The sequence below is a fragment of the Morone saxatilis genome, unplaced genomic scaffold, assembly GCF_004916995.1.
Source record: "Morone saxatilis isolate NCDOM2014 unplaced genomic scaffold, NCSU_SB_2.0 Contig15, whole genome shotgun sequence".
NCBI classification, from domain to species: Eukaryota; Metazoa; Chordata; class Actinopteri; family Moronidae; genus Morone; species Morone saxatilis.
In genome coordinates, this window is record NW_023339707.1 from 15,379,974 (window position 1) to 15,391,297 (window position 11,324).

The following is an 11,324-nucleotide window of genomic DNA, read 5'->3' on the forward strand; positions in this document are numbered from 1 at the left end:
ACTCCCATTTCTCCCTTGACTTATGTAAACCTGGTTTTGGTGCATTATCCATCAAGAGAGAGTAGAAGGTATCTAGTTCTGACTAAAATTCTCTCTATGTCCGTCCGTTGAAGTGTCCTTGAGCAAGACACTGAATCCAAAGTTGCTCCCTGCTGCGCCCACGGCTCCTAGTGTATAGGATGGGTCAAATTTTGTTTCAATGTATCTAAATGCAAAAAAATAACAGCTGAAAGCCTGGAGTCCTAATTCTTCTTCTGTTGTCAGTCATCTCCACAGTGGCCGTATAAGGCGTCCAGAAGAAAGTCCATTCCCTCATGAAATCGTATGCCAACAAAGAAATGGGCATTGATTGTTGGACAAGTGGGACTGACTTATGCCAGGATGGGACTTGTATCTGTTGCATCATAATTAAATTTTCCAAATTCCTATACTAAATATTAATACGTTTCTGTTTATTTTCCTATCCTTCCACATATTCTCTGACTTCTCTACTCAGGGAACTGCTATCACCTTGGGCATTCAGAAAACTTTGAACTACCGCCGCTTCCTAAAAAGTTCAGTCCTCTCCAGGTGGCAGTATAAGGCGTCCAGAAGAAAGTCCATTCCCTCATGAAATCGTATGCCAACAAAGAAATGGGCATTGATTGTTGGACAAGTGGGACTGACTTATGCCAGGATGGGACTTGTATCTGTTGCATCATAATTAAATTTTCCAAATTCCTATACTAAATATTAATACGTTTCTGTTTATTTTCCTATCCTTCCACATATTCTCTGACTTCTCTACTCAGGGAACTGCTATCACCTTGGGCATTCAGAAAACTTTGAACTACCGCCGCTTCCTAAAAAGTTTGCCAGGGATGTGTGAGGTGGACGGGCAGTAAGCATATCTAGCACTAGAGACAAGGTGACTGACTTTGTATTTGTGCTTTTTTTAATACCCAAACTTTTAAAACCGCAAAATCCGTTTAGATGATTAGTTTAACTAAAAATACTGGTCCATTCTTTTAACAGGAGGTGGAGCAACTGTATGAAACATGGTTCCACACAAGGAACTGGTCTCCACAGAAGAGCCTACCAGCACAAAGTGAACAAGATCATAGAGACTATGTGAGTACTTACACTTTAATGTAGCGCGTTGTCTTTGCTTCATGATTCAATCTCTAGTCTGGTCTGCAGCAAAATGTATTCAAAAGTGATAGTAATGTTGGGTATGATTATCCAGGATCACAGACGCCTTTTTAAAAGCAGACGGACACATCATGATTGAAGGCTCAGGAGGGAACATGTTCACTCTCTCCACAGCCATTGATGACATGGAAGCCTACACCAAGCTGACAGGTCTGTAGATACCACTGTGTAGAAGTGCACCATCTGTGGTCTGTCATAAAATTCTTTTTTTTTTTTTTAAACTTGCAATTAATTAAACTATATGTTTATTAGATTTTAGAGGAGAAAAATTACTTTTATGGTGGCCGAATGTTTTGAGAATGAAAAACAATTTTGCCCCGATATGTCTTTGCAAAGGGACTCAGAAGAGTGCTTTCTTAAACAAATAAGAATATTTAAGTGAAATAATTGAACATACAGTATTGTCAAGCAATTCTAGAAATGAACACTGAAAATATAAACATCAGCACTAAAAACTACAAGGATTTCTGCATTATATAGCTTACTGGAAAAAACGGTTTCCATTTCACCGCATATCCGATTACAGATACGCTGATACCAATATGTCTATGATAGGCCAATAATAGGTGATAATATCGGCCCGGCTCTAATGTTTAGTATTGAGGTTGTCGGGTAATTATATTGAAATGGGTTTCTGATGTTTTACCTAGACAAATACTAGAAACACATTTCAGTATATCGTATTGTCCAGTACAACACTACCACTAACTACGGCCTGAATAATAAGTGGAATAAACAACCAGAAACGCACTGACAAAACAAAGGAGACCTAAGAAGCAACAGCTACAGAGCTATACTAATAAGATAGCCAACGACCTGCTGTCTGTGTGGAAGCCTGAAGGACATCACAAACTACAGGAAAACATCCCCCCACACTGTGGAGAATTGGCTGACAACCTGAATGTGTTATACTGTAGGTTTGATAAGCCCCCATTAGCACCGGTCACCCACTCAAACATCAAACAGTCACTTACACACACACACACACCCACCCCAACCTACACTCAGGATCTGTGAAGAGGATCTGTGTCAGCTCCCAGCAGATCAGGAAACTCCAGGGCCAGACAGCATGTCACCCACTGTTTTTAGCATACTCTCTTTTTATGACATTTCTTTGTATTGAGGTGATTTAATTTCTGTTTTATGCTTATCTAGTAATTATTTACACAGTAAATGGTGTCCAAGAAAGGTTTGCTTTAATTGACCTGTCCCCTACTTATTTTCTGTTTGTCCTGCAGATCATGTGTTTGAACAAATACTGAACTCCTCCTCCCCCGAGCTGAATGAGGCGAGGCAGATCCTGCATAACATCGTCTGTCGACACCTCTATAAGTGTTTGGGCCAAACTCAGGCAGATCAAACCATCAGCGTCACCCAGGTGTGTGTTTGGGTCTTGTATGGTTATATTGTAATGCTCTCGGCTTGTCCCAATGTCCATATTCGTATTAGTTGATGAGTTCAAAGATGCTTTTGAGTTGTCATGTAGTGTAATATTTTATCTATATTTTTTAGCACCCTTTTGGTGATGTCTTCAAATTGCATGTTTTGTCTGATTAACTCAATCATGTTCAATTCACTTTTATATAAAACAAGAATAAAATTATATAATAAGAGAAGCATTATATCCTCACTTTTGCAAAGCCGGAACCACCAAATGTTTGGCAGTTTTGCTTAGTAATTTATTTAAACGACAAATGGATTATATCAATAGTTGACAATTTTCGGTTGACTGATCATTATACAAAAATCCAGGATATTTTGGTAAATAGAAAGATTAGATGCCTGCATGCACATTGTGCCCAGAATTCAATGTAATTATATATTTTTGAGTATATGATACCACTCACATCTAATGTCCTTGCTACGATTAAATAAGTTGACTCTTCCACTTCTTGCTCTTTATCCTCTATAAGGAGAAGATTCGCTCCTGGGAAGAAGATTTGGCCCAAACCATCCCTCAGAGTGGCACCCAGGATGTCAGTCTGGAGCCAGAGGACTTTATAGTTAATGTGAGTTTTTAATCTAATTACTTAAAATGCAATACCATTGGCTCGTAGCAACAAAATCTTATTTTTGTATTTTTATTACTCCATTGTAAGTGAATGCCTGATCTAAAAATCCTCACTTCTTCTTTAGGTAATTTCTATGGACTATGGGATGAAGGAGAAGAACCCCATCAACAATGTGCGTTTCTATTGCAAGAACAACCCAAACACAGCCATCCAGATTCGCAAGAACCAGGTCAGAACTGTGAGCTTCTCACAAATTGCTGTTTTTGCCTTACATGCATTTCTTCTTAACTCGTAGAAGCTGTTTGTCACTGCCTCAAAATTAACTCTGTGCTGCTGTCATTCTTTTCAGGTGTCTAAACTCCTTCCAGAGCAGTTTGCTGAGCAGCTGATCAGGGTCTACTGCAAGAAGACAGATGAGAGGAGTCTGGATGCAGCAAAGAAGCACTTTGTCCAGTGGTGCATGGACAAGAACTTCTCAAAGCCCCAGGTAATATTTAACTGCTACACTGGAAAGAATTGTACAATCCATTGCAGTAACAGTATTGACCGTTGAACGTGGGGTAGGCACTTTGTCTCCACCCAAAACTGGAGGGACTTTTTAAAACGGAAAAGAAATAGAATAAAAAGTAGAGTACTGCGAAGCTATGTAAGTGAGTAACAAAATCATAACCTGATTTTAGCATTTCGTTGTTGGATTCCTCCTCTAGTCCACAAAACATTATTGGGCTGCAAAGGAAAAATTATGCTACAAAGCCCCAGGATCACTTGCGGAGTTAGGATTGGGAGTTACTGCAATGTTGTGCGTCAGTAATGATTCACTCTGATTTCTTTTCACCCAGGATGGAGACATAATAGCACCCGAGTTGACACCTCTGAAAGCCAGCTGGTCGAACAACAACGAAGGCGAGGATGGTGAAGGTGGCAGCTCCAGAGAAGCAAACTATGCTCGTGTAAACGGACAAAAGAAAGCCAAAACACAGCTTTTTAAATAAGAGGAAGAGAGCAAATGACCCCTCTTACACATTTGGTAGATGAGACAGTGTTGAGTGAAAAATACATTTTTGTACAAGGTGAGTTTGTTGATGAGCACAGCAAAGTTTAAAATCAATAATATTTGAAATCCATTTTTTTTTTTTTTACACAAAAAGGAAATAATTTAATTGTTTCAATAACAAGGATTCATGAATGCATATTCAGGGCCTGCATGCAGGATTTTTACAGACATGGACCCTCTTCAGTACACATAGTTTTGCTTTAGTGTAATCATTTTTAATCTGGTTTTATTTTAGACTCCCCTTTCCATTTGGAGCTGCAAGTGTCCCATTTTTAAGTTGATTTATTGTTTAATTCCATGTCTATGCAGTAGCTTACTATCATGTATTCACATTATAAACAATAAATCATGGTCAGTTAAAATGTTTTACTCTAAAAATGTGCTCACTATATTTCAGGGTTTTGTTTTTTTTTGTTTTTTTTTTGTTTTTTTTACAGCTGATTTGTTTCTTTTATCTGGCTTTTTAAAATATATCATATCTGCAATCAAATGTTACTCTACATAAACATACTGTTTATGACATTTAACATTTGTTTTTAGTTGTGGGATTGTTTGGAAATTTGTTTTGAACTTACTTTGAATGTATTTATTTTTCAGAGGTGTTTGGGGTGACTTTATTTATTGTTCTTACAGTGAGTACCTCAGATTTATCCCTGTTTGTTGTACCTTATAGATCTGTAATAATTTAAAGGCTATTTTGGATACTATTTAAAGTGTTTTGTAAAACACTCCTCTTACCAAAATGTGATGCAGCCTCATCCAGCTTGCCTCATAGCTGTTTTCGCTTGATCTGTATAAAAAATATTTTTGAAAGAATGTAAAGTGGGTACCAAAGGGTTTGAGAAGATTGTGTAAATGTTATTCCTCTTATAAAGGGTTGAAAACTGTGTCAAAATAAAACACTCTTTCTCAGTAGTGTAATTCAACTTGTTGAACACCAGAGGAAAGCATGCAGTCTGTTTAGACCACAGATGTTTTGGAAAATATTTTGTCTAGGGGGGGAAGTTAGCACTTTTGTGTTGTGACATTCAAGTTTTCAGTAACTGCTTTGTTTTTTCCACATATAAGTTTACAGAGGCATTCAAGTACATACATAATTCCACTAGACACACAAAAGATTTGGCCTGAATGAGAATACTTAGATTTCCTTGTGTGGCTTGTTATTGTAATATGAAAATACAAATTGGATCTTTACATGTGGAAATCTTCAAAAACAACATAAATAAATAATTTTAGCATGAAGTAGTTGTCGTGTTCAGCCTCAGTGGTGACAAAAAGAGGGAATTTTGTACTAAAAAGACAATAACTTTGGAAGATATTCACTTGATTTGTCTACTGAAGCCTAATGTTAACTTCTGATAAACTCTGGAGTTTATTTTTGCACAAAATGAGGACTGGATTTTGTTCCCTGTCACTTAGTGCATCATAGTGGGGGATATTTTCATCACCAGTATGAACAGTAAAAATTATTACAGCGGGTAAAACCCCCAGGTTGTAACATTTAGAAAGATCTATTGGCAGAAACTGAATATAATATTTGTTGTGTCTTCATTAAGGGTTAAACTCCAGTTGGCTTGTTGCAGGATGAAGGGAGGGAGCTTCACCACTAGATGCCACTAAATCCTGCACACTGGTCCTTTTAGTCCTGAAGGGCTTCATCATGCAGCACCTGATAGTGCCATAATGTTTATATTCAATTCTACACATCATTGTCAGCCTGGTGTTTAGGCAAGTGAATAAAGAATTGCAGTAATCTGGATATAAGGACAAGAATGATGAGGGTCAGATTGTTTTATTCAGCTGTTTGTTGGAGTGGGAAGGTCATGGGTTTAATATGCCATAAAAGGATAAAGTCAGTGTAGTGCATGATACGTTTCAGTCCCCTGAGATGTTTTTATGCACTTAAAAATAAATGAAAAATAAAGAATAAATGTAAGTTATTGTACTGCACACATTTCTATTGCAAAATGTTACTGCCATTGTCACTCTGTTATCTGTAACTGCCTTATTCAAAAACAAGTTATGCATATTTTTTTACACACTGGCATCAATAAAATAATTTAACCTCCAGGAAAAACTAATTTTTAACTAACTATAATAACAGTTATATGCACTGACAGCAGTTCAATAAGCTGACTATATACATTTTAAAACATTTCAGCAATATTTATCTTAGTTTTCTTAAAATCAACAAAACCTCACAGCGACTGTACTGAAATATAATTGCTCCAATGCACCCATAACCTACAAAGATGTTTTATCAGTTACTAGTGACTGCAGGAGAAATGCCTTGTGGACATGAAGTCACTTGGTAACAATGATCTTGGCTCCTGCAAGGAGAAACGGAGTATTTCAAACCGAAATTCATATTTAATAATAAAAAAGATTTTTAAAAAATCAACTTAGTCTTAGTCACAGTTAGAAATGAGTTAACCTGATTCATTTCTAACAAATGTGTAAATAGAAATGCCTCCCATGGTAGGAGCTTTGTCCTATCTCTGATTGTATTGCAGTGATGTGATGATCATGGCAGCCCCAGAGTCAGCAACACGTCATGGCCAGTGATGAGATGCATTTTAGTCAGATGGACACATTCCAGGTTTACTCCATTTCTTCCATTCTGATAGGGATGAACAAAAATCATCTACAGATTAAATCACACATCATCACATTAACTTCTGGCCTGACTGAGTGTTGTTTATTTCTCTGCATTTTGAGCAATCCTAAAGTCACCATCAGATGTTCACTGTGAAAAGCAGACATTTAAAAAGGGGAAGGTTTAAAAGGCCATGCAGACTCTTCAGTTTGCATCCTACTTGGTTTTGCAAAATACTACTGAAACTAATATAGACTGACTCAAACCAGCTACTGACCTGAGAGTCTCCAGTTTAAAATGTGGACTCTCTAGGACATCAGACAGCAGCTTCATTCTGGATTCCTGCAGGTTGTTTTTACTCAGGTCCAGCTCACACAGATAGGATGGGTTGGATTGCAGAGCTGACACCAGAAAAGCACAGCCTTCATCTGTGACCCGACAGCCCTTCAACCTGCAGAGATTAGAGGAGTTGTAATATACATATAGTAGTCGGTACTTTCCCATTGTTGTGATATTTAGTACAGTACTATGTCAGTGAAGCCTATCAGTCAATATTTCATACCCCCAAAATTGTTTCTATTACCCCCAGATTAATAATTATATTCATGTAAGACAACAGAGAAGTCAGGAAGATTTTATTTAACACAGACAGCAGGCTCAAAGTGCTGAAGGTGTCATCATGGTCATGAAATTGCCGAAGTAGTGAGTGCCAGCATCATGCACAAACTACTCTAAATAAAAAAGCATTTCTAACTACATAATCCACCACAACACTTCTCCTTCTTGTTCTCCAAAAATATCATTCTTGAACAAACTTTCTGATGTTCAATTAGAGGAAAAAGAGATTCCTTACCTCAGAGTATCTAGTCTACAATGTGGACTCTCAAATCCAGCAGACAGCATCTTCACTCCTGAATCCTGTAGATCATTTTCACTTAGGTCAAGCTCTCTCAAGCTGGAGGGGATTGACATTAAAGCTGAGGCCAGAGAAGCACAGCAACTCTCTGACAACCAGCATCCCCTCAATCTGAATAAAATAATAACGTAGTAATGTATTTAGAGTTTAGAATTTATAAAAAATTCATATTCAAAATTAAACTAAAGAAACAAAACAGGAATCCAGGTTCAAAACATTCAGAAACGGCACGAAATTTCCTCGTCTATCATGAAATTACAGGTTCACCTTCACAATGCATGTTGTACAGCCAAGTACTATTATAACTCTCAGAGCCTTATCTGAAAGAAGATACCAAGAGTTCCAAAGATACCAAATACATACAGTATATCTGGCTGAATTCTAAACATCTTTTTCCCAATATGAGTTAAAATCTGCTCTACTCTGACAATGACTATACTATGACTTTCAAATTCTGTTGATACATTAATGATTATACTGCAGCCCTACATCATGAGTATGTCCCTAAGGTCCCCTGGTTCCTCACTCCACAAGACATTTGAGGTTGTGGCTCCAAAACTTCACAGTTCTCTCCCTTTCGAAACACTGCGGACACCTTTAAATTAAAGCAGCTAAAGACTGTTTTGATATTTTAAGACTTGACTTTGTTATTTAAATTAATTTCTATTTCTATTTCATTATATTAATTTGATTTCTCATTGAGCTGAACATGACAAGGCTCCTCTGCTAAATCTAGTTTATGGCTGAGGGGTTCCTCTGTTACCTTTACACCGTGCACCATGGTTACATATTTCCATGTCTGTCTTGTTGTTGTGTGAGGTACTGAGGTCCCTCCTGATTTTATTTGTGTATAATAGAAATGGCTCTACCATTCAGGCATCTGAACTTAATGACAAAAGTCGGAATAAAGTATGGAAATTCAGTTGATGCTTTCTCTAACTTACATAGTGCATCATGTGTACTGCAGTTACAGTATACAGATTTAGAAACAATACAATTTCTAAATCCTGTTTGCTGTAAAAGTGTTTAGACTACAAAAAACGTCTAAAAGTCTAAAGCCAGTTTTGATCTTTGAATTTTTTTATGGACATATAGTTAAATTTAAGAGGAACAATTGCAATCAAGAGTTCAAGAGGTTAATAATAATGACAACATGTTGAAGAATTAGTAACTTGAGAGTGAAATTAATAATTACATTTATCCCTTTAGCACAACAATGCTATGCAGTATTCAATGTGCGTTAAGAATTGTTCATGGCATTAGGTTAGTCAGTCTGGATCACAATACTATTATCATTATACAGATGCATTCAAATTATTGTCAGCGTGATATTGATTTAATATTTATGTTATTGTAAAACTGAAACCACAATGACTGACCTCAGAGCTTCAAGTCTACAATGTGGACTCTCCAATCCTGCACACAGCAGTTTCACTCCTGAATCCTGCAGATCGTTATTACTCAGCTCCAGCTCTCTCAGGCAGGAGGGGTTGGATTTGAGAGCTGAGGCCAAAGAAGTGCAACAGTTCTCCGTAAGCCCACATCTATCAACCCTGTAATTGTAGGATTGATATTAAATCAAGTTAATAGAGTATTAAATAAAAACATTTGTTTGTAACCCTACTTCAGTGAGCGCAGAGTCCTCTCTAACAGGGTCAATACACTTGCTTACTCAGCGCAAGTTTTGTATGAAGTGGTCAGGATAGGGTCAACAAATCCCTAGAGTACTGCCTGTCTAAATGGTGGTCTTACCTCAACCTGGCATTCTTAAAGTCATAACTCCTGGTGTGAAAGGTTACTAGAAGTCTGCTAAAGGTATCTATTGTTATATCTTTCACAGACATAAACCCTTTAACACAGACTCAATAGATGTAAGGGGGCAAAGACACTTGCACTCTTTGCCATGATGCCAAAATGACACAAAGTTGTCAAGAAGCCAACTGTGCTAAACCACTTTAGCACCCTACCACAAGCAGAAGTAGACAGGTAAGACCTTAGTCTTTAGTGGAAATGACTTGTCATTTTACAAAATGCATGTTTCATCACATCGTCTTTACTAAAATCTTTTCGTGGCAGCTTAAATAAAAACAAACACAAGAAATATAACACATTGCAGGAAGAGACCCTAAGATAATTTGGGTTTATTCTGGTTGTCTGATTACCATCCTGATACACATTTCTAAAACCCTGAAGCCATGACAGCAAATCAGAGGTGATTACTGTCGCAATGGTGAATCAGAGTAATAATAGGACCCACACACACTTTCAGGCAAGCAAAACTTGTAATATAGCAGTGCTCATCTGTGACCACCTGGAGAGGAACACTGGAAAGAAATAGCGTAGTGCTCCATCACTTTCCTGTAGGTGGAGATGAAGGAGCTAATACCTGAGGTAAGAAACATGTCTAACAGGCTGCAGAACTGATCTGGAGATTGATAACTACTACTTGTACTAAAATTTCATTTTACTGCTCAACAAAACACAGTGTAAAAGTCTATAGAGCCTGTTAGACAAAGTCTATGAGAAATAGAACTTGTGCTTTCCTTTTATTAATTACAGTATCTTTCAGTCACCATCTGCTAAAATAACATTTTAATTCTCATTAAAAGATATATTATCTATGGGTGTGGACTCACCTCAGAGTCTTCAGTCTACATTGAGGACTCTCCATTGCAGCAGACAGTAGATTTACTCCCAGATCCTTCAGTTTGTTTTTACTGACATCTAGCTCTCTCAAATGGGAGGGGTTGGAGGTCAGAGCTGAGGCCAGAGAAACACATCCTTCCTCTGTGATCAGACAGCCTGNNTGGACTTCAGAGCTGAGGCCAGATGTGCACAGCCGCTCTCTGACAGCCTGCAGGAACTTAGTCTAGATAAAGAAGTATAAAGAATGTAGCTATTGATGGCAACAATTTTTAATACACTTTCTTTAACCTACTGTTTCATTATCTAATTAGAGATGTTTTAAATATAAAATTCTATAATCTTGCATGCTCAACACCTAAATCCAACAGGGTGCCAGCTTAAAAAAAGATACCAGTACTGATGCCACAGTTTGAAACAAATATTTGTAGCATTCTGTGCTATCCCCTTGAATGTAACAACAGTAATAATATATAATTAATCTCTGCACAGATTCAATAAAATGTCTAACCTCAGAGTCTCCAGTCTACAGTGTGGACTTTCAAGTCCAGTAGACAGTAGCTTCAACCCTGAATCCTTAAGATAGTTGTTGTTACTTAGATCCAGCTCTCGCAGACGGGAAGAGGTGGACTTCAGAGCTGATGCCAGATAATCACAACAACTGTCTGACAAACTGCAGTTCTTCAATCTGAAAAATATGATTTAGCACATATATAAAACACATACTTAAATCAGACTTCATGGGGTTCAAGCTCCATTGAAACAAATCTCGATGTTCACCTACTCGTAAAGTGAATATGAGTACTTAAGGAAAAATAAAGAGTAAAGAGCTTTCTGAAAGTTGTCTGACCTTAGACTCTCCAGCCTACAGTTTGGACTCCCAAGTCCAACAGACAGCAGCTTCACTCCTGA

General features: G+C 37.5%; 2 protein-coding genes across 2 annotated transcripts in view; one reads left to right on the plus strand and one right to left on the minus strand.

Annotated features, from left to right (window-relative positions):
* Nucleotides 1-5,516, plus strand: part of LOC118324745 (deoxynucleoside triphosphate triphosphohydrolase SAMHD1-like) — a 23,984-nt gene extending 18,468 nt beyond the window's left edge. Inside the window, 13 exon segments of the mRNA XM_035657203.1 lie at nucleotides 277-290; nucleotides 584-663; nucleotides 783-829; nucleotides 831-881; nucleotides 884-907; nucleotides 1,015-1,059; nucleotides 1,061-1,110; nucleotides 1,226-1,341; nucleotides 2,430-2,569; nucleotides 3,105-3,200; nucleotides 3,328-3,432; nucleotides 3,553-3,690; nucleotides 4,043-5,516. Coding sequence (XP_035513096.1) covers nucleotides 277-290; nucleotides 584-663; nucleotides 783-829; nucleotides 831-881; nucleotides 884-907; nucleotides 1,015-1,059; nucleotides 1,061-1,110; nucleotides 1,226-1,341; nucleotides 2,430-2,569; nucleotides 3,105-3,200; nucleotides 3,328-3,432; nucleotides 3,553-3,690; nucleotides 4,043-4,195 — 1,059 coding nt within the window. The 3' untranslated portion in view covers nucleotides 4,196-5,516.
* A 340-nt stretch (nucleotides 5,517-5,856) lies between these two features.
* The window catches only part of LOC118323847 (NACHT, LRR and PYD domains-containing protein 12-like), an 11,221-nt gene continuing 5,753 nt past the window's right edge, over nucleotides 5,857-11,324 (minus strand). Inside the window, exons 2-9 of the mRNA XM_035655886.1 lie at nucleotides 11,263-11,320; nucleotides 10,924-11,100; nucleotides 10,582-10,638; nucleotides 10,406-10,540; nucleotides 9,149-9,322; nucleotides 7,707-7,880; nucleotides 7,131-7,304; nucleotides 5,857-6,877 (exon numbers count right to left, since the gene is read on the minus strand). Coding sequence (XP_035511779.1) covers nucleotides 6,859-6,877; nucleotides 7,131-7,304; nucleotides 7,707-7,880; nucleotides 9,149-9,322; nucleotides 10,406-10,540; nucleotides 10,582-10,638; nucleotides 10,924-11,100; nucleotides 11,263-11,320 — 968 coding nt within the window. The 3' untranslated portion in view covers nucleotides 5,857-6,858. The remainder of the gene's footprint in view (nucleotides 6,878-7,130; nucleotides 7,305-7,706; nucleotides 7,881-9,148; nucleotides 9,323-10,405; nucleotides 10,541-10,581; nucleotides 10,639-10,923; nucleotides 11,101-11,262; nucleotides 11,321-11,324) is intronic.